At 52.6% G+C, this 25,421-nt stretch overlaps 10 protein-coding genes across 10 annotated transcripts; 3 read left to right on the top strand and 7 right to left on the bottom strand.

Annotated features, from left to right (window-relative positions):
- Positions 1-1,086: 1,086 nt before the first annotated feature.
- On the bottom strand, positions 1,087-1,948 carry ASPACDRAFT_44905 (uncharacterized protein; the record flags this gene model as incomplete). The annotated part of the gene is made up of 2 exons (XM_020201512.1): positions 1,087-1,322; positions 1,378-1,948. 2 exons carry the CDS (start codon positions 1,946-1,948, stop codon positions 1,087-1,089), a joined length of 807 nt encoding a protein of 268 aa, XP_020054742.1.
- Positions 1,949-2,747: 799 nt separating this feature from the next.
- ASPACDRAFT_61912 (alpha/beta hydrolase) lies at positions 2,748-3,698 on the bottom strand (the record flags this gene model as incomplete). Its single annotated transcript, XM_020203723.1, has 1 exon — positions 2,748-3,698. One exon carries the CDS (start codon positions 3,696-3,698, stop codon positions 2,748-2,750), a length of 951 nt encoding a protein of 316 aa, XP_020054741.1.
- A 2,004-nt stretch (positions 3,699-5,702) lies between these two features.
- ASPACDRAFT_61911 (serpin family protein) lies at positions 5,703-6,833 on the bottom strand (the record flags this gene model as incomplete). The annotated part of the gene is made up of 1 exon (XM_020203722.1): positions 5,703-6,833. One exon carries the CDS (start codon positions 6,831-6,833, stop codon positions 5,703-5,705), a length of 1,131 nt encoding a protein of 376 aa, XP_020054740.1.
- Positions 6,834-8,779: 1,946 nt separating this feature from the next.
- ASPACDRAFT_44902 (uncharacterized protein) lies at positions 8,780-9,026 on the top strand (the record flags this gene model as incomplete). The annotated part of the gene is made up of 2 exons (XM_020201511.1): positions 8,780-8,864; positions 8,938-9,026. The coding sequence occupies 2 exons, from the start codon at positions 8,780-8,782 to the stop codon at positions 9,024-9,026; spliced, it is 174 nt and encodes a 57-aa protein (XP_020054739.1).
- A 1,248-nt stretch (positions 9,027-10,274) lies between these two features.
- ASPACDRAFT_61910 (uncharacterized protein) lies at positions 10,275-11,968 on the top strand (the record flags this gene model as incomplete). Its single annotated transcript, XM_020203721.1, has 4 exons — positions 10,275-10,394; positions 10,444-10,602; positions 10,666-10,791; positions 10,943-11,968. 4 exons carry the CDS (start codon positions 10,275-10,277, stop codon positions 11,966-11,968), a joined length of 1,431 nt encoding a protein of 476 aa, XP_020054738.1.
- A 918-nt stretch (positions 11,969-12,886) lies between these two features.
- Positions 12,887-15,182, bottom strand: ASPACDRAFT_44900 (uncharacterized protein; the record flags this gene model as incomplete). The annotated part of the gene is made up of 6 exons (XM_020201510.1): positions 12,887-12,942; positions 13,156-13,280; positions 14,485-14,574; positions 14,654-14,863; positions 14,957-15,034; positions 15,091-15,182. 6 exons carry the CDS (start codon positions 15,180-15,182, stop codon positions 12,887-12,889), a joined length of 651 nt encoding a protein of 216 aa, XP_020054737.1.
- Positions 15,183-16,237: 1,055 nt separating this feature from the next.
- ASPACDRAFT_31276 (non-ribosomal peptide synthetase) lies at positions 16,238-19,027 on the bottom strand (the record flags this gene model as incomplete). Its single annotated transcript, XM_020199802.1, has 2 exons — positions 16,238-17,035; positions 17,066-19,027. 2 exons carry the CDS (start codon positions 19,025-19,027, stop codon positions 16,238-16,240), a joined length of 2,760 nt encoding a protein of 919 aa, XP_020054736.1.
- A 316-nt stretch (positions 19,028-19,343) lies between these two features.
- Positions 19,344-20,746, top strand: ASPACDRAFT_44898 (uncharacterized protein; the record flags this gene model as incomplete). Its single annotated transcript, XM_020201509.1, has 6 exons — positions 19,344-19,487; positions 19,542-19,741; positions 19,807-19,843; positions 19,879-19,929; positions 20,006-20,532; positions 20,584-20,746. The coding sequence occupies 6 exons, from the start codon at positions 19,344-19,346 to the stop codon at positions 20,744-20,746; spliced, it is 1,122 nt and encodes a 373-aa protein (XP_020054735.1).
- A 108-nt stretch (positions 20,747-20,854) lies between these two features.
- Positions 20,855-22,559, bottom strand: ASPACDRAFT_53296 (HAD family hydrolase; the record flags this gene model as incomplete). Its single annotated transcript, XM_020202732.1, has 5 exons — positions 20,855-20,893; positions 20,972-21,472; positions 21,526-21,671; positions 21,733-21,782; positions 21,844-22,559. The coding sequence occupies 5 exons, from the start codon at positions 22,557-22,559 to the stop codon at positions 20,855-20,857; spliced, it is 1,452 nt and encodes a 483-aa protein (XP_020054734.1).
- A 972-nt stretch (positions 22,560-23,531) lies between these two features.
- On the bottom strand, positions 23,532-24,812 carry ASPACDRAFT_44896 (uncharacterized protein; the record flags this gene model as incomplete). The annotated part of the gene is made up of 1 exon (XM_020201508.1): positions 23,532-24,812. One exon carries the CDS (start codon positions 24,810-24,812, stop codon positions 23,532-23,534), a length of 1,281 nt encoding a protein of 426 aa, XP_020054733.1.
- Between the last annotated feature and the right edge of the window lie 609 nt (positions 24,813-25,421).

The following is a 25,421-nucleotide window of genomic DNA, read 5'->3' as shown; positions in this document are numbered from 1 at the left end:
CCGATTCATCCACGCGACAGTAGACCTCACCGTAATGAATCTGAACCTCACACCGCATTCTAAGCAGTTAGCAAGCAACTTGTCAAGTAGTTAGAAAGTAGTTAGAAACTCACGGTATCAAACTCAGGCAACTTGAGGTGCCCGGCTTCGACTTCACGCAAGTACCACACGTACCAGGACTATTTCATTCGAAATTTATCAGTTTTTCATCAAAAAATCACTTTGGAATCACTTTCTTATCATACAAATGATAATAAGCAATAAATAAGACCTTAATAAGCAGTTATACTTACATTTTCGCTCAGTTGAGCCATGGTTGCGGATGTGGGGAAGAAGAGGGAAATGATTGGTGGTGGGAGGTGTGGTGTGTAAGTGTACTGAAAAAGGTGATGTGGAATGAAATTTTCTGTTTGTGTAGGTAACAGGGTCGCTTGGAAGTCACATGATCAAACTGCTTATTAAGCAGTTTTCGTTCCACGCGACCCGAAAAAGCAGCACAGCTGATCTGCAACCACCATCTCCCGCATGAACCCAGGGATTCGCTTATGCTTTTTTTGCCCACAACTTTTGAATAAATTAGTAGATTGAGTAACCAACGGATAGGTAGCTTCATTTCAGTGTACGTGATCAAACAATGTTGGTTGCACCTGTTTTGATACCGTGGAATATTTTCGTCGGTATATTCCGCAAGAGTTAAGAAGTCCAGAAGGGAAAAATATATCCCCGCAGCCTCATTATACACCCACGACAGCACGACGACACACTCTGGCACCATCACCTCCACCGAAGGAAATGACAAACAGTCGGTAAACAGTTCTTATACATATGATTGTACAGCAACCCATTTCCCAGTCTACTTAAAATCCACTTTAGGCAGCATATCAGACCAAGATGATCGCACTACAATTACCACAATAGCTATCCAAAGACTAAACTCCAGCCCAAGACATTGAACAAAGATAGTTGACGCTCTAATAAGGATGGCGTATATGCAAAGATATATCAAATTTGATCATTGGAGAAAATGCAAGATATAATATTGTTCTCTGAAATTGACGGACCAATAAGTCCTTCTCAAGCATCATCTTATCTTTGCCTATTGCCCAACACCTTCTCCCGCAGCCTCCTCGCCGCCAACTCCCCCAACTCCAACATACTACCCCCACTCTTCAACTCCAACGCCGACACCTTCACCGCGAGGTTCTGTTTCCACCAGTTGCGCAGCTCGATGGCCACCAGCGAATCCACCCCGACTTCGGTGAGCGACATGCCCAAACCCAACGACTCCGAGCCGTCCTCTGGCCTGTGCACCAGGAAGTCCGCTATGCGGTCGCGTAGCTTCCCGGCCAGGAACTCCGCCGCCGCCGCCCGTAGCACCTTCGCCCTGCACGGCGACTGTCTCGATGTTGTGGTAGATGGGCATCCGCGGGTCGCGCTTCCAGATGTTGTGGTTGTCCGGGTGCGTGATGGGCAGTTGGGACTCCATCACTTGGGATACCTGGCTGGGGTTGTGGAACACCTGTCCTAGTCCCGCGGCGGTGCCTGCTGGCCTGCCATCGTGTGGTAGGCGGGCCGACGACCGAGCTATGGTTAATTGCAGAGTGTCGAGGAAGTCCTGCTCCGTAATCAGCCGGGCGGAGCCCGCCTCCATCGCGCTTCTCACTGTAGGGTTCCCCAAGTCGACGTCGAGGAAGTAGCCATGCTTCGTGGACACGGTGCCGGGCTTGTCATGGGGGCTAAAATAGGCGTCGATGTTGTATCGATCGGGAGGGATCACGGAGCGGGCATCTTTGCCGTCGATGAGGAAGTCATACAGGGTCTCTTCGTCGCGGATTCCGCCTGGTAGGGCGCATTCCCATGCTGCAAATAGCAATCGGGACGGGAGCGCCTGACTCCACGGATTGAGATGGGTGGTGGGATTCTCGCTCTTTCCCGATATACGGGCCATTTACGGTGCCATTCCGGAGGCTCGTGGGATTTGTCATGTTCAGGCTGATCGGGATGAGTGTGAGTCAATTAGAGGTTAAGCTGGCCACAATCTGGCAAGCATCAAGCAAAATTATATAGTTGGTAAATTGTCTCTAAGCCCCATGGTTTGGGCCAAGGGGGTTTATCCGGTTTAATCGATCCAGCGACGAAGAGATAGTGCAGTGGTCATGCCCGTGTGGTATATGTGGTGTTGAACATTTCCCACCTCTTTGAACACTGAATAGCTTGATTCCTCGGCCTGTGGACGTTTGTATCATCGATTTGTTTATAGATGTCCAAGGAGAGTCATACATTGTTCCTTAGCCACGGTACAGCTCTAAACTCAAAAGGCCCTCGAACCCAATGTGATACGTACTGTACAGTACGACGGGGCGTTAAGTTACCAAGTCCGGTACCGTCATGAAACACGGTGTAGCAGTTTCAACGACACCCAAAAAAATCTTGCAGCGTCATGTATATAGTCCACGAAGGCAAGTGCTTTCTACACGCGCGAAGCTGGTTTCGTTCAACTCGTGAGCCCATCTGTCGCCGGCTTCCTGATACCCTCAAATATCCCATGTAATTCATTATATCAAGGCCAGTAGTTGTGCAAGAAAACACGCCTTCCCTCTGCTATCCATTCCTCATCTGTAGTCATGTCGACGCCGAATAGATGATCCGCTGGCAACACGTCCAGTCTCATAGGGGTACTAGGAGAGACCTCCTTCAACCGCTGGACAAAGTTCACCGCACATTGATAAGGGCCCTGCACGTCGTCCTCAATTAGCAGCCAGTACAACGAAGACGGACCCAACGCGGAACGCAAACCACGCAAACAACGTACCAACCGTATCATCTCTGCCGTGAATAATCCACATCGGAACAACTGACTGCTCTGCTTCTGCTTCCGCCACCATCCTCTCCACCATGTTGACCGCATGAGTACCCCCGTCTGTGTGCTTGAGTAGTCGAGTAAAGTAACATTGCTGCACTTCGCACAGGAACAACTCCCACAGTTTTGGGGACGGTTCCTGGCGCGATCGGATCGCGCCTAAATTCGGGGAGCAACCATCCATGTATTTCCTGATCACTGCCTCTGCCTGTCTGGGCGGGGGAGGCCTCATTTCCATGAACGTTCTGGGCTGTGGAATGCGAAGTTCCGGAACATCGGGGTCGAGCAGCGCATAGGTGGAGATAACCGCCCGTATGGTGATCTCCGTACCTTCCTCGATTTCTTCCCTCGACAGGATAGAGCCCAGCTCGAGAGCGGAATACACGGCCAAACACCCACCGGAACTCTCCCCGCAGCACAACACTCGCGACAGGTCGGGAAGGATCCGCAACTCCGGATGTTGATCTGCCATGATTGAGGGCAGATCTCGCTGCATCCATCTCCAGAAGTGATCGATGTCCTCGAGAATATCAGTCACACCCGATTCAGGGAGAAGTCGATAGTCGGGTCGAATCATGATCGCCTCGTGGGCGTGGGCGAGGTCCAGGAACCTTTGTGCCACCCAGGGTTCGTAGCGGCGGTGGCCCATGAGGAAGCTCCCTCCGTGGAAATGGACAAGTACGGGGCATCTGCGTTTGCTGGTGCTGTTGCTGTTGTCCTTATCGGGGCGGGGGCGGGACAACAGACTACTTGGAATAAAGAGCGTGGCCTCGAGAGCATGGTTGTCCACTATGCTGTAGCAGAGGTCAACAAAGGTAAAGGGATCAAAGCGAGACATGGAGTGTAGGGTATGTGCGGTCGCGTAGGGTGCTCGTTTCTTTTCCTGGTGGATATCTCGATGGAAAAATATGTGTGGGGGAGAAAGGAAAGTGAGAGCTGAGTAGCCAGAAGGAAGCCTCGATGGTGCCTGTTGAGTTTAGGCATTAAGGACAACTTAATTCACTGCACTAGACAAATGTGTTTACTGGTAGCCTACCAAACCGAGGGACCACTGTGTATGTGGCAGTACATAAGACAGTAGTGTAACGACTAATACAAGCTCTTCCCGATTTGGTCGCTATATTGAAGCCTTGCAATATAGTCAAACATTATCGAAAACTTTGAATTGGGGAAGTCCCGAAAGTGTGGAATTATATCAGTAGTCATTGATGTACAGTAGAGAGTCCACACCTGTCCCACTTCTCCCCGGCTCAACGGTGCTAGAGGTCCAGTTTTCAGTATTTTAGCAGGGGGCAGTGGATCCGTCCGTGCATGTGACGGCTCTAGACCACTGTTCTATGATTCATCTACTCAGTCAACTTAATCTAGACTACTACAGCTACATCAGAAGGCACGCAGCCATCGGCGCAGGCGCATCAGAGAACTAGGTCTTCTAGACCCTTTCGACATATTCCAACGCCGCCGAGTGGTTGACTGGCAGAGGTGATCAGTGAGATAATGCCAACCACCCGGCACCAATCAGCGTCAGTTAGAGACCAGGTTCTACAGAATGCGCACGGACTGAATATCCCAGGTGTTTTATCTTTTCTATTGGCATAAAACCTATTGTCGGAATCGCCCCCCGGAAACTAAGCGTATCGACATCCCGTCCGCAGCACCAGCACGCTGCGCCAGTTTCTGTTCGCCCAGACTGTTCGATTTGATGGACCTTGGCATTGATAGTCTTTCTTAAGCGCTATTTGACTGGCTCACTTTTTCTTGGTCTGGAACGCCCTCCCTCATTTACTTGAAAGTGTGCTTTGAAAATAAGTTTCTTGCAAGATACCGTAGAGAGTATCTAACAAGCCTCTTCATTACACATTCAAATCAACCAGAAACCGATCAAACGTATCTATTACCGGCCGTAGCTGGTCCTGGATCTCTTGTGCGCCGGTTGCATTGCACGGGACTGGCCTCCACACCCTCAGGGAGCGAGGTTCCCGGATTCTGGTACTGGCATCGCAGTGCTCATGGTCATCACGATTGACCTCTTGATACTGATCCAACAATTGCCATAGCTCGTCCAACGCGTCTTCACACTCTCGCGAAATCTGGTTCAGGCGTTGTTTCTGTCTATCCTCAAGCGCATGACTTGGTTCTAAGGCGTCGATTGCCTGAAGAACAGTGGAGAGGCGCTGCACACTGACTGGCTGCTGTTAGAATGTCCTTTGCTATTTGGTCCTTTGAAAGTCGGGAGAGAGTGCATACTCTCGGGACAGTGCTTAGAACTCATTTGGCGCATCGACGAAGCGCCTGTCTAGTGTCTTGGCGAACTGCAGCACGGCGAGGAAGTCGCTGACGTCCAAGTCGAACCCAGTCCTTTCTTTTCTGGCTTAGTTGTCTAGCTCACCTGAGTTGAAGCAGGGATTCTCGACTCGCAGTATCTGCAGAAAAGTTCATTCTGCGCGGGAGTGACTTAAGCACTCCGGTATGGAACGTTGAGTTGTAGAATCGAAACACTTCTTTCGCGGGTGTGGCGCAGGGGGAGGCTGGGACGGGTGGACCATGGAGACTAGGAAGTCAACGCAAGGCTAGGCCTGGCAGCCTTGTTCTGTGACTACGGCTTGCACAAATTGTAGGCTAGTTGTGATGAAGCAAAATGAAGGACATCAGCAATTCGAGCCCAAAACGATTTGGTACTGGGCTACATTAACTGCGGGGGATAAGCTCAGTGACGAAGCAAGGCAAACAGTGCAACTAGAAGTGCCATGAAGAGAGAGGACAGACAGATCAGGAGCATAACTAGAGAACTGGGAAGCGGAGATTGAAGAGAGCAAGATATCAAAGAAAGAAAAGAAAACATCTATTGACCGGAAAACAGCCCGGTACAAATGGCCAAATCTAGCTCATCCGCCACGATGGCAAACACAAACGGGCGATCGAATATTAACTCAGGGATATAAGGGGGAGGTCCGCCGCGTCCGATTATTACCGCTGTCGCTACGGCGGCCACCGTGCCCTTTTCATTACACTCCAAACTCAGACTCTGAACGATGTTGCCCACCTGGGTGTCTCCTCCCATATCTAGAGCTGGGAAAGACCCGTCAATCGGAAACCCCAGCGCCTGCAACGTGCTGTTGAGCTTATGTTGCACCTGAAGTTCGAAGCGAGGCAGACCGAGCCTGCCCACTCGATGCTGTGCAAATGAGGGAATTCGCCGGGTACGCAGGATTTGGAGCATTTCCTGGATCGGGGTATCTTTGTTGGGTAGGCAGGCGATCATCGACCACTCCGATGGCGGTGTGCAGCGGTAGGGCAGGCGGACGGCTGTGCACCGTTCGCCCTGATAGACCAGCACCCCCTTCCCATGCCTATACATCATATCCACTGTGGCAGTTGCTCTCGACCCATTCTTTATCGTGGGGTAGAAAGGGGCACAGCGGACTGTGTCGCGCGGACGGAACGGCTCGGCAAACGCGGCCGCGAAGATCAGGGCGTTGATGAGAGCTACGGCCGAGTCGCGCAGGTCGTCTGCTGTCAGCAACGACGGGATCCTGCGTTTTGTTGTCCGAGAGATCCACTTGTTGATCTCAGCCACGCTGTCGGCCAGGTTTAGAAAATGTAGATTGGCGTCCACCATGAGCCGTCTCAAATAATCTTGGTACTGTGGAGAGAGGCAGACTTGAGTTTCAGCCACGAGCCCGTTGGCCGAGTGGAACACATTGTCGGATTCAAGCATGCGGCGCATACCCGGGTAAGTGGCTTGCAGGTCGCGGAGGCTGCCAGCGCCGAGTTTAGCGCACATCTCGCGTTGCTTGGGATCGACTGCTGCACCGGCAAGCATAGTAAGGGCTGAGAAGGTGGAAAGACCGCTGACAAGGGTGCTGTTGCTGTAAGGGGAGTTGTCGTCGGTGCAGAAATGGATCAGCAGGTCCCAACCCAGCTTGTTGATTGTGCCAATGACAACACGGTCTTTGGGGTTTCGTGTCGACATCTCAGCTGCTAAAGAACCGACTTTCTTCAGAGGGTTGTGCGTTGGTTGAGATGAACTTGGAGCTGTGATTTGGTGTGTTTCAGAATAGTGTGTAAGTTGGTTTCGTGAGAGGATCCAAGTGATTTGAGACTTAAAGTGCAGGAATGAGGAGTGCAGAGATTGCGATTAACTATGTTGCAGGCAGAGGATGAGTCATTTGACGATGATGGAATTCTAAAGCGTATGTTCTTGGGTGTCGGATCAGAAACACCTCGTCGTGTCCCTGATCCATGGTTCTAAAGTATGACACGGGTGTGTCAGAGGGCGGCACCTGCTACTCATTCGAGAATGCGCCAATAAAAGGAACAACATAGCGACGGCACTAGGTCTCATATACCACAGTCACATATGCCCATGGACCGAAACACAGTCTAAAACACATCTCCACGACCCTGTCCAAGTGCCCCAGTTCTGGGCAAACACCTCAAGAAGCAGTTTGATAGAGTGGCCTTCGATTGGCTACTTGGCACAAGGCTGCCAGGTTTAGCAGGTCCCCTTCAGTTAGCTGAATTCATATACCTTTTAAATTATATAAATGTACGGTGCTATGATGTAACGCGAGAAAAGGGTGGATAATTTCCAGCCTGGTAAGGATTTACCGTCCAAGTCCCGTGCCCAGTCCCGTGCGCGCGCTACATAAACCTCAGTTTGCTCTTTCTAGAGTAAGCCTACTACCAAGCTAATGAACACTGTTGCTTAGGCTTAACGTTTATTTGGCGGTGGGGCACTGACAATAATATAGTGTCGAGTGTAGACATCGGTTGGCGGGAATAGTCCTGCGCGTTTCAGTTCTTACATATGTATTATGTTTCTTGGACTGATCCGAGTGACAGCGCAGAGTTCCAGATTACAACTACATGACACCAGCCATTGCAAGTTATCGACACTCAAACTGTATCATATGATACTTGGGGCTTGATACACCAGGATAGTCAGCCTTATTCACTATTCCATGCTCTGAACCCCCCTCATTCCGTCTGAGGGGTTCTCCCCCTTAATCCCCAAACAAGATACGCTCAGAATCCGGACACAAGTGCTTACTTACCATGGAGATACCTCAAGCACTCTGGATCTTGTGATAGGTACCTAGCTTATTGTCTCGATAGATAGTTCACGCCAAATCCAATCAAATAGCAGGCATCTGAGTACAATTTGGAGGTACCGCCTGATATCGAGCCCAACCCCTGACCTGCTTGGTCTAGTTAAAGGCATCCCCGTCACAACATCTCACTGACCGGCCAAGCGCAACTATTGGTCCACTCCTCGCACAAGAAGACTCACTTCTCCGCAATGCAAGCACGCACGGGAGAAACCAAGCGACCCAAGTTGCCCCAGTAGCCCGCTGTCATATCACCCGCCGCCCCACATCCATTGGATTATCATCGCTCGCAGCCCGTGCTGAAACTCTTAGCCAAGTCTTCTATGCCCGCATCATAACATGCCATACTTTATGGTAAGTCGACCGAACCCTTAAATGCGCCTGTTGTGCCCCTTCCCTGCCCAAACCCCCACTAGCGCGACCTCATCACTCGATCACCCACAAAAACAAAACTCATCTGCGATCGGCGACGAGAGCACAAAAGTCCGTGCTTCGCTACAAGCCGGGTGAGTATCCCCTACGCTCCACTAACGTCGATAACACAAGCCGCCCGTTCTCATGCTCTGCAAAGAACATATCAGTACCTCAGTTCAGCACTGCACCTACCCACCTACCTAGCCAACATAGGCTACCGCGAGCCCACGAGCGTCGAGCGAAGCAGATACGCAGCGACCGATCCGGACGGCCTCAGCTTCAATGCCCGGCTGCAAGCCAGCTCCTCCTACTTCGAAACCTTCACAGGCCCATGGATTCATGGACCGCAATGTAGACGCCGTGGACAGCAGTTTACGACGTCGTATTGCAAGACATGCCGGAGATCACTGAAACTACTCGGGTCGATGAGAAGATCACGGCAATGGCGCATGACTACTTCTTTCCGCAGCCGGTTCGAGGTGAGTAGCCTTACGCCCGGTCTCCCTTCTCAAGATTGAAAGGATAAGTACTAATCGATCGCTCAATATCCAGGGGTCCACAATTCTTCTATGCACGCCGCCCTGCACGACTGGCTGGACGACAAGGCTAAGCAAAACTCATCCACATCAGAAACGCGATGAAAAAAGGTTACTCCACGCTCCTCATCTACGACATTGTCCTTCCCTCTACTAAGGCGAGCACAATCCAGGCGACTATGGACGTGCAAATGATGTCAGTGCTTCGCATCAAAATGTAAAGAAGCGGACTGGTGAAGACTTCCAGCTGATGCGGGCTTGCGCATTTGTAACTTGTGACGGGATCCGCGGCAGTATGAAATGACCATCGAGGCCGAAATCGCGTATAGTCCGGGCCGTTCAGGAAAGGCACCTCTCTAGCGAAGGGAACCGATGGAAAATAATGCTTTTTTGTGGGGAAGAGCTCGGTTCTCCCGAAAACATTGTTACGCGACTTAGACGTCACTCATAAGGCGGGATGCGTCGCTCTGTGGGTTTCGAGTCCCTTATCCCTAGCAAGCTGTATGGTTCAGACTTGGCCTTTAGGAATTGAAGCTTTGGCTGCGCCGGTGTCATGCTCACCAGTAACGTCGGTTCAGTACCGACTGCAAGCACGCGAGTACGCTGGTGTGGCTGAAGTTTGGATTGTACGGCCGGCGCACCCACAGATTCTAGATCATCGATTCGGAGAGATCGCCCATTGTATTTTCCAATGCAGGCTCTTAAGACTATCAATTGAGGCAGGTGTTGGGTACGCCATGGGCAGTACCTGAGCGTTGTAACCAAAAACGGATGCATCGGAACCACGGACAAATGCCTGCCAACAGCGGGAATGGAGGAGAGGTTCAACTCAGGAATGCGGAGAACAAAGAAGCTACACAACAGGAATGGCATCTTGAATGTCATAAGCATAAACAGAGCTAGCTCGACACAACACAAGAGAGAGAGAGGGAAGAACGGGAGCTGAGTAGTACCTTGTGCCCGAGATTCCGCTCATAAATCGACTTTCGGGTTGATGCGCCGGAAGGAGCAAAATTCTTCACTAACCTTGAAGCTTTATTCGGAAGCACCACCTATCCCCTTGGACTATCGGTGAATGGACCTGAAGCTGTCACAACATGCCTTCTAGTGACCCAGGGAACAAATGATCTGAGCCTAAATCTATTGGAATGTCTCCCGTGCAAAGCATTGGGCCCTTCCAGTGAGGCTAGGGATCAGTTCACGGAGTTATAAATAAGGCTCATACTTGGGAGCGCCTGTATATGGTGTCCGAGGCGACAAAAAGTAGTAAACTTACCCAGCTTTTCGAAACCGTGCAACTATCGCAACCAGCGTATTCATTAATCACGACCTGAGAAGCACGTACTCAACTCTATGACCCGGACGGTGCTTGCCCTTCTGGCCCTAACCTCCTTCGGTGTGCCCACCTTCTTCTTCCTCCTGGTAGTGCACAAACTCTCCGTCATTCTAACATTACACAACAGTGACGGCCAGGTTTGCACCAGGCACCAGAAATAGTACCTGCGCACAATGGTGTCAACAGCGGAACCTCGACAAGACGTGCAAGCGTTTGGCAGCCAAGGGGCAAGGCCCCTGTTACACCTGCGGGCCTGCCCGAGCGGCTACGAGTCAAGAACTGTGCTCCGGCGCTTGCACAGACACCAGTACGGATAGCACGAACTGCGGATCATGTGGGGTAGTGGTGAGTACCTGTGGTTGTTGCAGTCACGAAATCTCCCGCCGTGCGATACTTACTGTGTCACAGTGCCCGACCGGATCAACCTGCTCCCAGGGCGCCTGTATCTGCACGAATTCGGGCTTGGGTCTCTGTAACGAAACATGCCCTTCCTTCGATTCCGATAATAGTCACTGTGGGGAATGTGGCAACGTGGTGAGTTTCTTCTCCGGGCCAGCGGAGTTCGCGGTTTCAACACACAGAAACTAACCCGGACGGCTTTGGCTTCTGACCCGCCGCGAGCGATTAGTGCCCTACATCTTCCACCTGTCTGTCTGGAGCTTGCGTTCCGTGCGCAAGTTTCCAGCCGCAAACCACATATGCGGTCAGGGACCTCCCGTGGGGTGTGGCAGTGGGCGATTTCAACCAGGATGGCCATCTCGATCTTGCCGTGTCGAATGCCGGAAACGAGACCGTGGGCATCTTGCTCGGGACTGGCTCGGGGGGCTTCCAGCCTCAGGTCGCCTATGCTGCCGGCAGCGCGTCGTTTCAGGTCGCCGTGGGGGATTTCAACGGTGATGGTATTCTGGATCTTGTTTTGGGCACGGGAGCCAATACTGTCAGTCTCTTGTTAGGAACCGGATTGGGAAGCTTTCAAACACCGCTACAGTTCCCTGTGGGGACTGGCCCCGTGGCCATCGCGGTCGGGGACTTCAACCAAGACGGTCATCTGGATGTGGTGACGGGGAACCACGATGAAAATAGTGTCAGTATCTTGCTAGGGACTGGCGAAGGGGGCTTCCGGCCCGAGGCTCAATATGCCGTGCTGGACACGCCCGACGGTGTGGCTGTCAGTGACTTCAATCAAGACGGCCATCTCGATATTGTGGCCAGTAACGAGGGCAGCAACGTGGTGAGCATCTTGCTGGGTAATGGCGACGGAAGCTTCCAGCCGCAGACTGCAGTCCCAGTCGGATCCGGCCCATATGGTGTAACGGTTGCCGATTTCAACAAAGATGGCCGGCCGGATTTTGCAGTTACAAACTCCCTGGATGCCTCAGCGAGCGTCTTACTTGGGGTAGGAAACGGGACCTTCCAGCCACAGGCTGTGTTCTCCGTGGGATCCAACCCGAGGGCTATTACGACGGGTGATTTCAACCGGGATGGTAATCTTGACATCGCGGTGACGAACTATGGGGGCTCCTTGGTCAGTATCTTGCTTGGGACCGGGTCAGGGAACTTCCATACACCTGCGACCACATTTGCAGTGGGCAACAACCCGACTGTGATAGCGGCGGGCGATTTCAACGGAGACGGCTACCTCGATCTCGTTACCACAAACATACTGGATGCCACTGTTAGTGTTCTACTTGGGGAGCCCTGTAACACTTGAAACCATGTGATCGAGCCTCTCTCACCGACACCAGAGATCCTGTACGTTCATGGAGCCTTTCTGATATCTGAATCTCAAATTGTGTGTATACATGCTGCGGAGGAAATGTGAATGGAAATAGGACCATTAAGGCGGGGATGCAGGTTAGACCTTGTCATGGACTACAGTGACAATGACTTGCTAAAGGCTGTTGATATTGTCAGTACTGTGCAAGCCTGTAGACTATTATTAGTAGGCAAACCATTCACAAGGGAATGCTTACCAGAAAGTATATATACGAGTAATGACTATAACACCCACTCGGTGCATATCAGCTATTGGCGCAGTATCTGCGAGGCTTTACCCTATCCACTATCCGTATCTAGATGACAATATCCAGCCCGTGAAGGCAAAGCTTCACGTGACTATAACAGCACCGTACGCTGATTTTAATTATCCTAGCTCAGCTTCCTCGTGCAGTCCACTTTATCCTCGCTGTTTTGCTTGTTCTGCCACTTGAATACGACTTTTACACATCTTGGACGGCAAATCGACCATCTTCACTCAAGTCCAGGCAGCTGACAACCGAGATAAGCTGGAGCTTGTACGCCCTGTGTCCCAGGGGCTATTCGTGTTAAACCTGAGTGATGTAGGCCAATGAACTAATATGCATACCTATTTCAGCCCTCCACCTCCTCGAACTCCCCTGCCCATCTCCCGGTCGAGATGTCAAAAGCATCACGAAAATCCACTTTCAAGGCTGGCCCGCTCCCTAGACGTGTTCCTTGGTACGCGATGACAGGGGTTCACCTGAGCCCAGCCAATAAGATCACCAGCTGAGTCGAGATGTCAACTAATCACAAAAATCCACCGTTAAGGCTAGGACACTGGAGGTGTTACTTGGGACGCGTTGACAGGAGTCGCCCCTGGAGGGGCCAATCAGATCGCCAGCTCCGGCGAGATGTCGAAGGTATCACGAAAATCCACCTTTAGGGCTGCAGGACACTCAGACGTGCTGTCTGGTACGCGGTCGGAAAGGGCCCACGTGGGTTTGGGTATCTAGCGTTATCTGATCGGTCAACTGGCCCCGGGCCCTTCACCCTCACCTCCGTTGGTGTCAACTCCCATCGGTCGCAGGATCTAGTAAACTAAACGCATAGCCTGATTGTCCGTCGCAGTTTGCAAGAGAGGCCCGCTGACTACAATACCTTCGAGGACTGTGCGCAGAAGCTCCGCCAGCTTGTCGTCAGGAAGCTGCTCCGGGCAGGAGCCGGCCAGTCCACCATGAAAGAGCCGGATCTCACATGCATGCGCCTGAGAACTCATGCCGTGACTGGAATTGATCAGCTACTACAAGGCCGTCTGCATTCCCTGCTGCAGGGAACAGGACTCTCTGTATGCGCACTGCCACGCAGAACTGAGCCGTGGAGCGCGGCTCCGCAGTCTGTCCTTGGGGAGATGCGATCGGCAGCACGTGCAGGGAGCCAACGTGGCGGCTCGGGGTGGGTTGCGCGACAAGGCCTTCTGTGAAGAAACTGAGCGTGTAGTTTGGAGGGGAGAGGGATTTCAACGGTGAAGAGCAAGCGATCTTGCGGGAGAAGTACGAGAGACAAAGCGGGTGGGCTTACACAGAGTTTAGGCTGCCACTGTCACCAGGATCGTTGGATCTCCACCATCAACATTGAAATGCGAAGGGCCTGTTAGATTACTATCGTAAATTGACTATCATGTCGGGTTCTGAAGTGCAGGACCAGCTGCGTAGCTCCAAACTCTCATCGGCCACCCACCCAACGACTCCACCGTGGCGATAATCTTCTATGAACGGTAGCGGGCGTGCGGGTCAAGGTGGCTGGAGGCTGCCAAATGGTCAAGATTGTTAGTCCAGCTGATGGGTGCGCTGATTTTGTCCCAGGATCCCTTCTCTACGTCTGATGGAATGATGCACCCGAGGACAGAGAACATACGCGCGGGTCAGCTGCAGCTGCTCCAGCTTTCACAATGCAGCTCTGTTGGGGCCGATCGGAACACAATTCATTTGAGAGGTGCATTTGTGTTCCGATTCCTGAAGCATTTCAGCCTAGGAAAGTACTGTACAGCTTTCGCAGACGGCACACGTGATAGGAAGGAGGCTCACCCCCAAAACACTTCCGTTGCTCTTTCCTCTCCCTTCTCCTTGCTCTTCTTGTTCTTCACTATCTCTCACTCTCTCGAGTTCTGTAGTAAGGATCCACGCATGAAGTGTCAAAATGGAGGCAGTGTCCGTATATCTAATGGTACGTAGGAGTATGCTAGGGCAGGGAGTGTGGATGAGAATGGGAACGCATCGGGCCTCTTAAATGCCTGGCTTATCGAAAGAGCGATCCAAGTAATACGTTGCATTCAACTGCTTCTCCGCACAAACTGCCTAGCAATCTCTGCCCAAAAGTCATCCCCCCCTCTCCCCTCATCATCCTATCTTTTGATAAAGGAAGACCTTATTCGAAGTCCACCGAGGAGTCGAGGATAAACCGTCTCATCTCTCCTCCTCAATAACGTACGGCCCCTGCAACACCTGAGTACTGCGAGTAATCACACGACGATCCTCACCCCCATTCTCCCCCGGCACCCATTCCACCTTGAAGATCCCACTGCGAACCCCGGTCATTAGCCTTGCTGTTGCAACACCACCACGCAACCCCTCTCAAAATAAGAAAAGGGAGAACGTACTGAACCTTCCCCTCATAGATCTTGCCATCATCCTTCCCGATCACGCGGCCCCGCATGCCGAACCCGAGCGTTCCGCCACGGCCCTCCGGGTCGCTGGGGTCCGGGGTGGCGACGGGGTCGAAGAACTTGAACTCCAGGAAGGTGTAGCGGGTGCGCCAGTTCTGGACAAAGTTCTTGAAGTCCTCGAAGTGGAGTTTCTCGTAGTTCCATCTGCCGGGTTGTTGTTGGAGGTTAGTGGGATGGGGTTCTGTTCAAGGGGGTTTGGGGGAAGGTGGGGGGGGCGGCGGGCAGGGTGATGTTTACTCAAAGGTCGTCTCGGGACTGAAGTTGTCCTCCAGAAATTCAAGGGCGTCCTCGTCGGAGGGGATCTCGTACATCAGGCTTTTTTCTGGGTTAGCGATGGTTTGAGCGAAGAGCCGCAAAAGGGGAGTGTTCACCGCTGAATGCGCTGGACGTAGTAGAGCAGAGGGATGATCACCTGCTCCGACTTCGTGGTAGGGGGGGTGGTCTTGCTGGGAAGTGGAATCATTGCTGCAACGATTTTGGACAAGGCTGATTTCATACAAATTGCTGTTGGATACTTTTGCGGTGCTTGCTAGAAAGGGTTGGCAGACGACCACAGTGACGGAGGTAGATATATCCTGCTCCCTCATGTTGAGCAGGGATATGCTTCGACTGCTATACGAAGCTGACGACCCTGGTATCACGCATAGCTTGAACAGGATCGACGCGAGGGTCAGCCTTTCATCTTCCGATTCGAGGGTTTGTGAAAGGTGTTTGTCGGGATCAGTCAGGATCTTAATTCCTCGTATCGGACTGACAACCAGATCTCCGGTTCTGTCACCCAAGACCGGCGTACCACATGGAAATGTCCAGTACTTCCGACAGAAGTGATCTTCTTGCACCACGTAGCCATTTATCCGAGAAATAATGGACGATACTGACGTGGATTGTGTGCCACCCGTGTTGGCAATCTGGTGTGACTGGGCTAAGCCATGACAACGGATGTTGCCGCTCCGCAACATGGTTCATGTACACTGTGCAGTACAAATCCACCAGCGCTGCACAAGTTAGACACGATGACGAGTTTGCTAAAAGTTGTCATAGTCTGCACCGTCTGGCTGGGCGATCACTTTCGCGTCAGGAATTGTTAGCTGCCCCTGAGTATCATCGGGAGCTCTTCTCCCGAGAACTCCGGATGCTAGACTTCTTCCCACAGCGAGAGCTATTTACCACATAGCAGTGTACTACGGATACAGTGTTTGCGAAAAGCCCAGAGTTGCGAACTATCATAAACGTGTACAAGGCAAAGGAATATGATGACGGTGACTGTACAATTTAAGTCGATCCGGATTCTCAGTTACCTGAACGCCAGCTCAGTCGAGGGGAGATGAAGAATACTGGATAGAGGAACCGAAGGGCGAAAGACAATGAAATGGACAAACACACTTCATTCATACTCACTTACTCACCAACATGTGACATACTTAGCCGCGGATTCCATCTGAATACAACAAAAACAATCTCGCAGAAGAATGCAGAAGATGATTAAGACCATCAGACAGCTACGCGATACTTGAAGTTTCAAAGTCCCCTATTCTCTAGCGCCCGCCGCAACGTCTTCTGAAATCCAAAGACATGCTCCGGTGATAGCATCGTGTAGTGCGCGCCCGCCACATCATGGAACCGCGGCTCTGACCGCGCGAAATCCTTCCATTTGACCATATGTTCATCGTACCACTGCCGCTTGGATGATGCCACTCCCGCAAGCGGGATACAGTAGAAGCAATCAATGCCACCTACCGACCCTGACGGCTCATACTCGACTGCCATACTCTGCAGCCCGAACGCCAGACATGCCCACTTCAAGAGACCACGCTTTGTCAGTGCGAGCTCTGCCAGCCGGCTCGAGTCTGAACCCGTCCACACGATCTCCAGCGCCTCCTCTTGCGAGATGCTGTCACCAAGCTCTGCCGCCAGGTCATTCGCACGACCTTCGCTCATTAGGTCCAAGAAGTAGGCGAGATGAAGGAGACACTGCCGGAAGTCTAGCTCACGCATACGCGATCGGATGTGTGGCGGAAGGTTAAAAGAGCCAAGGAAACCTACAGTATCCCCGCGATGCTCGAGCCGCTTGCTGGTCTCGAAGGCGAGCATGGCACCGTATGAGTAACCGGCGATAGCGTAGGGGCCTTCAGGTTGCGTGCGCTTGATCGCGGCATGGTAGGTGGCTACTGCCTCGCCGATACTATCAAACGGCTGTTCAGACTCGTTGAAGCCTCGCGCCCGGAGCGCAAAAACCGGCCGGTCCTGAATATATTTAGTAAGGTTGAGGAACACAAGCACCTCACCCACGCCCGGGTGAATAAGCCAGAGCGGTGTCTTGCGACCCTCGTTGTGCAATACGACCACCGGGTTGTAGAAATGGGGAGCCTCGAGAGTGGCCGTCTGGAGGTCTCGAAGGAAGTCACCGAGGGCTCGGATGGTCTGGTTTCCCAAGAGTGTAATGATTGGGATTTCCTCAGACAGGTCCAAGCATTCCTCAAGGGCCTTTTTGAGCCTGATTATCTCGATCGAGGTGACGCCCAAGTCTAGAAGTGGGCTTTGTACTCCGAAGTCTTGGGTATCCAGCCCGAGGGTCTCGGTGAAAATGGCGAGGAGAGTAGATTCAAGTTCGTCTCTTGGTGGTACTTTTGTAATGCTCCGGTAGAGCTTGATCATCTTGCTATTCAGCTCCTGGTAGGGTTGGTACTCCCCTCTCTCATAGCTGGCTTTTATCTGCGCCCGCGATAACTTGCCCAGTGCTGTTTTTTGAAGGATGGTCTTCGAAAGTGGAATGACCCGTGGTCGTGCCCCGGTGCACATCATGACTGTCTTGGAGATCTCCTCCGTCGTTTCGACACGGGCGACCATGTCATCTGCTTGGTATATGGGTACAGAGACCAGACAGACTTCTTCTGTCTCACCTCCCCGAGGCAGTGAACAGAAGCAACAGTTATAGGTGGGCGTGAGACCTGGGATATCTGCCTCCTCCAGTACCCTCTCGATGGTGTGAGGGTTATACTTCAGTCCGTTGACAATCATTGTGTCTTTAGCGCGACCGGCCATGACGAGATAGCCATTGCGGTCAAGCAAGCCATGGTCGCCCGTTTTGAACCATCCATCGCTCGTGAAAGAATCTGCCGTGGTATTCGGGTTGTTGAAGTAGGACTTGAATATCACCGGGCCGGTGACTTCGAGGTTGCCAATCTCCTCTGGCGGGACGCAGGTGTTGGCGGGCGAGCCATCCGTGATGCGAGCCTGAATCCCCGGCATGCATCGGCCAACTGCCGCAAACTCTAGCTTCTGGTCTTGATCATACTCTGGACACCGTGTATTGAAGATCGAGCCAGCACAAGTCTCAGTCATTCCGAAACCCGGCACAATGACATTCGAGGGCGTGCCGTATCGGGCCAGCAGCTTGGAGATATCGACGCAGGTTCTGGTCACATTGGCTTCACCTCCGGACGCAATGTATTGCAGGCAGCTGAGATCCCACTGGGGCGGGTCGTGTATGTTTTCAAGGGCGGCTCGGAGTTTAGCTAGGAAGAAGTTGGGCGCGAATGTGCGGCAGACACGGTGTGTGTCGATTAGGTCGAGGAATGTAGTCGGGCTGGACAAGAGGTCCGAGCCGGGGACATGTACCTGATCCATGCGAGCGAGCATTGCTTGCAGATGGATCTCAACCAAGGCTGCGACGTGGTCGAGATGTACCCAATTCAGCAAACTTTCCCCAGCAAGCGGGATGACAGAAAGCTTGCCGACATTCGCTGCAAGGATCTGACCGTGGCTAAGGCAAACTGCTTTGCAGTTCCCAGTGCTACCGGAGGTGAGTAGCATGACGGCAGTATCTTTTGGCCCAGGATTGATAGCCATGTCTTCCACGAAAGGCGATCCCGATAGATTTAAAGATTCAATGGATACGGGGCGTATCGCCTCTTGATCACAGAACTCGGGCATCTGGCTCTCTCGAGTCAAGCACAACGGATCCTTTAGCATGACCGATAGATGCTTCAGATGAGCTGTGCGGAGGAATGGGCTGTTTGGAAGTGCTGTGGACATAACTGGGATACATCCTGTCAACATCACCGCCCAGAACCAGACGATGTTGTCCCAGTGGGCATCAAAGTGCAAGAGAACTGGGGACCGGAGGGAGAGGTCCCCGGTACCCCTGCGGCGAAGTGCCTGGCTAGCCTGACGTGCCTCATGCAGGAGGTCGCGATAGGAGTAAGTGCTGCGGCACTTGGTTGATCCCGAAGGGTAGCAGATAATCTGACCATGCTCCCTCTCAGTAGCCACGGTGTCGAGCAGTTGAACAAGATTCTTGAACGCCATGTTGTCGAAATCCGGACAGATGTCGACCAAGAAATAGAGCAGAGTATATTGGGGCCGCAAAGATACAGATCTAGGATGATTGTAAGAGACGTGCCAACCCTCCAAGCATATGAGGGCACTTCCTTATACCTTTTCGCAGGTTCTAGATCTGTATGCCGGGGATCATTGCCTCTCAAATCCCGACCGGCTTAACAATCGGAGTTTCGTTTGGTCACCTCGGAGTAAGTCAAAGGTTGCGAATCTTACCCTGCTTTCCGGAGCTCGATGTCCCAGGGAATTACCACACCCTACCCTTGACTTGCTATACCACATGGAAATGAGTATGGTGGCCGGTTTGATTATGTGGCCATCACTGGACAGAGGCTTCGGGGTGCAGCATGCAAAGGAGTCAATCCTAGATTCGGCCTCTGAGCTGCGATACCTGCTCACAGACCCCGTGAGCGCCTTCTTCGAGGGAGCTGTAAGTCCTAGCGCATCCAGCTCCATCCTCGCGAACCACAACTAAAAGGTGTAGCCGGTGGGCTTCATGAGTATGATGGTGATTCATCGCTTCAATATTGCGAATCTAATCAAGCCGGACATGGAGATGAGCTTTGCCTCGATTGCGGAGCAGACTGGCCTTAAAGAGGGTGTAGTCAAACATGTGCTTCGCCATGCAATGACCTTGCGGGTATTCCGCGAGTCCCGACCAGGATTTGTGGCCCACACCCCTCGGTCAGTGGTGATGAGAGATGGTGATATAGCACGCTGGATGACGTTCTCTATTGACGAACTGACAGAGGCTATACTTTGTGTATGCGTTACGGCTATCTCGATGTAAGAATTAGCACTGACTCTGCCATTCATTCCAGGCGCCCGATGCGTTGCAGAAATGGCCACGATCGGATGAGCCCAACCAGACGGTGAGCTCCACTTGCGTGTACCCTCTGTCGTCATTGTCTGAAGGCCGGTTGGTAGTGACAAACTCATATATGCTAGGGCTTTTCCCTCGCCGAGAACACGGATTGCGCGATTTATGAAGTCCTAGACGCAGATCCTGTGCGTGGTGCCCGGATGGCTAGTGCCATGAACGTGTGGGCTTCAAGCGAGAGTGACTCGGCCTCAAAAGTAGTTGATTCGTATGAATGGAGTCGTCTAGGGTCAGGCACAGTTGTGGATATTGGCGGCTCACGAGGTCAGGTTGCGGTGCCAGTGGCCTCGAAGTTCCCAGCGTTAAGATTCGTGGTGCAGGACCTCCAGAGCACCATAGCTGGAGCTGCCGTGGACTTGCCACCCCAAGTCGCCGACCGTGTGGGCTTTATGGCCCATGATTTCTTTGAAGAGCAGTCAGTTGTTGCCTCTGCGTATTTCCTGCGATGGATCCTGCACAACTGGTCGGACAAGTACTGTATCAAAATTCTCCATGCACTGACTCCTGCGCTGCGACCGGGGGCACGGGTCATTGTCAATGAGATCTGCATGCCTGAGCCGGGAGAGGTTCCTGTGTGCAGAGAAAGGTTGGTACGGTAGGTTACCCTGATTGCGCCATGGAGATTCAAACTAACGGGCTGTGACAGGACGATGGGCTTGGGCATGATAGGCCTGTTCAATGCCTATGAGCGAGATATAGAAGACTGGACCCGGCTCTTCGAGCAAGCGGAGTCGAGATTCCGATTGCTCGGTTGTCGGCACCTGGACGGTGCAGAAATGGCTTTGATCGAATTTGAGTGGACCGGATGATCACAAAAAGCCTTCATGTAGCTGAGGAAACATTGCTGAACATTATGGTATACGTATACAGTGCTGTTCAGGGAAAAGAACAACCACAGAACGAATGTTTACAGTCTATTATCGAATGTCAGTCGTCAATCCCCACGACTTCCAAAGCTTGTAAGGGTTCAACAATTGCACTCCAGCCCAGAACCACCATTGCGGCCGGCCTCCCTTGTCACCCTCGACATCGACCGAAGCGAGAGGCATCTCAATGGCCTTTATTGCAAGTGCAGTAGTCAACCCCCTGTTCCCAATCTTCACTCCGGTCGATCCAAATCTATAGACCCAACTTGTAGGGAAGCCGCCATCCTCACACTGCATGTCCCGCAATGCTCTTTCATCGAGCATATTCGACATCCCGAGCAGCTTACACGTATAGATCCGCATAGCCAGCGAAATGGCGTCGCCATGGGCACCAATTCGCTCATACACTCTTTCTTCCAGGAGAGGCATTAGCCGAGCGCGGAGTGGACTCATCCTCAGAAAGACCGAGAGTCTGGCTAGAAAGTACAAGAAGGCGTCCGGACTGATGTAATATCTCGTGCCCTGCAGGTAGGCTCTATGTCGCAGCACGTCCAGCACCCAGTTGAAGGTGGCGAGTAACTCGGATTCTCGGCCGTTTTGGGCAAACAGGCTGAGTACATTCACACACACGACTGGGTCGACTCGAGGGCGAGTGGGATCAAAATATGTCTTCCGAGGTTTTGTTAGTGGGGAAGATGCAGATGAACTGACGGTGGTCATACTGGGACTATCCCGTCGTTGTCTAGGAGAAGCATAATCTCGTCCATCACATCGGCAACGACGTCCTTATGAATGGGAAGGACCGAGAGCGCGATAGAGGTGGTGTCCAGGTCGTTGGGGAAGGTGCTCGTCGGCGACTGAGGAACCCCTGTTGACAGTCCCACCGTATCAATAGCTGCAACGCCTTGCCCAGGGAGGATTTGACCAACCGATGAAGTAGTTCCATGTTCGATCCCAAGGCTCGAGTTCGATCAAGTCTCTAATCCCACGTTCGTTAGAGACTCCAGATGTCATATACAAACCTCGATAGAGAAGCTCACCGGTCGCCCGTCAGCTCCAGAATCAGCAACTGCGCAAAGTTTTCGTGGATCACGGAGTTATTGCTAGTCACAGTGAGGAGGCTCTTTGCATTCGAGCGGAGATACCTCAAGCCCCGAGAGACAGGGTCTCCCGTCACGTTTATGATCTGCTGCTTGAAATCCGTAACGTTCTGGAACACCACGCCGTGCATCCCCACGGACTGCGCGACCAACACATTCTCCGTTTTGTCGTCGACGAACACGACCTCGTCAGGCCTCAACCCGGTCTCTGCGAGAACAAACCGATAGAATCCAAGATCTGGTTTGCGCATCCCAACGAGCCCGGAGAGATACACATGGTCGAAAACAGGATAGCTGTTCACGATGCGATTCACACAATCCTGTTCCGCATGGGGCGTGTTCGTCATGCCATAAACTTTGAGCCCGGGGTTCCGCTTCCTTATCTCGCTGACAAGCTGAAGTACGGCGTGGTTCAGTTCCAGGCTCTGACGGGCCTGTTCCATGGTGGAAGCCATGTCCGCAGCGCTGATGGAGAACCGTTCGACGAGCTTCGCATAACATTCTTCTTCGGAATATCTCCCGCGCTCGTATTCGAACCATATCTCGGAGGACATGAGTTGTTTGAGCTGGGCTGGGGAGAGCGGGCTCTCGGCTGGCGGGGTCCATGAGCATAGAACTCCGGCGAAGTCCAGGACCAGTGCTTTGACGGAGGGCATGGTTGTGCGCGAGTTCGAGCTAGATCTTCTTCGAGCCCACAACACGGATCGGCTACGAAGACCTACGATGGCCCGAGGAACGAAGTAGGCCGCTTCATATATCGTCATACCGAACATTATGCGGAGTACAGCTTGGAAGCATTCCCGATTCACGGCGCCCTTCGGAGGGCGAACCCCACAACTACTAATCATAAAGCTCTAGTTTTGGCTACAGCTGCCTTCTAGGTGGGAATGGATCAGGGGACGAGGCGTTATGGCGACAAGATAAGAATGGATCTGTGGCAGATGAATAGCGCTAGGAAGATGACGACCGCATCCATAGTAGACAGATGAGAAGCAATCATCGATACAGACACATCATGTAGCTGTATACCTGGAGCCCGGAACTCTGGTATCTCTTCGATCGCATTTATTCTTGATAAACTTAATACACAGAATAATGAGGTGCATATCGATTAGTGATCAAACCTAGTAGTAAATGCGAGCTTGTTTAGAATATCCTCAGTAACATATACTCACGCGAGGTAACCCCACCCGCCTAACACGAGCTCCGAGCCAAAGAGATCGCATCTCGGGACCACTCTGTGTGTACCGGAAGGGGCACTAGCGGATGAAATGCAGCCTAGTCGGAGGCTAATGTTGTTGATTATTCTATACATCTAGCGGGCGGGATAGATTGAGTCGACCAATCATCCTTGACCCATCCTTTGCGGGATCGGAAGACAGGTGCTAGCTCAACCCAGATGAGCAGATTAGGCCTTTTACTGTCGAACACACTTCAACTTGTCTGAATTATAATGTGAGGAATGCTGAAATGTAGGTCCATTGTTCAGACGATTGTCTGCGCGTCTTCCGTAATATATTATTCGAACGTCGCCCACGGTATAACATCAACGATCAGGATCACAACGGATACCCAACAAAATCGCCTACTAGGCCCCACCCTGTAAAACCCAAACCGATCACCGCGCGTCATCTACAAACAGAGACGACACTAACTCCTTCATACTCCCCCCTCCCCGCCCGTAGCGCCTCCCCCCTCCGAGCAGCAGCATCCCACTCAGCGCCCTCCAGTTCCCACTCGGGAGTGGCATCACCCGGAAACAACTGCCGGAGGATCTCGCCCACGACCACAACGATCATGCGTATCGTAAAGACCCGGGCGGAAGGGCATTTCATCTTCCCCACGGCGAACGGGATCCAAGCGAATTGCTGCGGGCCGACCAAGCACGAGCGGATTCGCTGTCCGCTGGTTGTAAGGAATCGCTCCGGATGGAATTGTTGCGCGTTTGCGCCCCAATGGGAAGGGTCCCGCTGGATGGCTTCGATGTCGATGGATGTAGATACCCGACTGATGCGGCGGATTGGCGGATAGAGGCGGAGGGATTCATATGCGATCGCTAACGCGAGAGGCTCCGGGTCGTGGTCCGGTCGGCAGTCCCTAAGAGCCAGGACGTATTTCGGTTGGCGGGCGCCGGGCTGGAGGACTGCGAGGAGAGTGTACAAGGTTGAGCGCCACGGGGCTTCGAAGGCGGGGAGGAGCAGGTTCAGCGGATTGAACTCTTGCGGGGGCGGGGAGCCCGAGACGCGGTAAAGGATCGTCTCTGCCAGCTCCGTCGTCACTGCAGCGTCAATGAAGACGTGGCGCAGGGCTTGGATCAAGGCGTCCGCCGAACGCCGCAGATCCTCGGGAATGTCCTGGGAGGCGGCGGCTGTCAGAGCGTGTCGTTTGCCCTCTACGGTGATGCGATGGATTTCCGAGCCGAGGTAGCTGAGTTTGTCGCAACCGATGTTGTCGATCTCGAAGAGAGCTTTGAGAATGGCAGCAAGAGAGGTGGTGAGGCTGACCTGTCGTAGGTCGGCGGTGACGGTGCAGGAACTACCCGATATTGTGCGTCGGGTGAACAAAGGCTGGATGGCCTTGCCCACTACCCGAGCGATGCCTGCCCATGCACTATCATCTACTTTAGCAAGTGCCTTGTACAAGGCCTGACGGTACGAAAGCTGTAGGTCTACCGAGTCTGACACGAATGGGTTGTTGAGCCGCCATAGACTCTTCAAGACCGGAGCCCCTGCTCTGGCTGCTCGCATCGCGACGGTTGAGTTCTGTAATGTGACGATCGGGTTCTCTACTCTGTTCGGTTCAACCGAGACCTTGTCGCCAGTGGCTTCCTCGCGTCCACCTGAATACAGTAGAACATAGCTGACAATCCCACCCAGCAACAGAATGAAGAGCACAATTTCTTCACTCATCCTCGGATATACTGGCAATACAATCACAGACGGGGAAAGCGAAAGACCTTAGCAGGGATAGCGTCGCGCCATAGGAAACGAGGCCCTGCTACAACGAGATTTCTGTGAGTGATCCAGACGAGCGGAGTGCACAGTATCCGACGCCGCGCCGGAGCGGGAGAAGGAAAAAAAAGAGAGGAAAGAACCTGCTCTGGAGCCAGGAGCGAGGGGGGGGGTTTATACTCCGGCGGGTTTGCGCGACTTCCTCATTTGGCCGTCAACCAGCGAACAATTTGACTCGACCACCACATAGACTACAAGTAATACCGATCATCGCGGTCATGCGGAGTGGACCACACCTATAATACAGAATAGACATACCTTGCATTAATACTCGTGCGAACGATTGTTGCCTGGCGATGCCGCGTTCGAAGCAGCGCAGATGGTATTCCGAGTAAGACCCAACCGAGAACACACAGGCCACCGTAGACTCTATTTTCGAGGGAGCACCGGACAAACCGAAAGCTTCTCGACTCAGTAGGTATGTCGTCCCTGTTGACGAATCCTTGGTCACATCACAGGTGACCGTCCGAGAAGAATTCCTAGCAAAGGCAGTTCAAAGGGTGGCAG

Source organism: Aspergillus aculeatus, assembly GCF_001890905.1.
Source record: "Aspergillus aculeatus ATCC 16872 unplaced genomic scaffold ASPACscaffold_11, whole genome shotgun sequence".
NCBI lineage: Eukaryota > Fungi > Ascomycota > Eurotiomycetes > Eurotiales > Aspergillaceae > Aspergillus > Aspergillus aculeatus.
The sequence above is the reverse complement of the archived record's forward strand: the minus strand, read 5'-3'. Positions and strand labels throughout refer to the sequence as shown.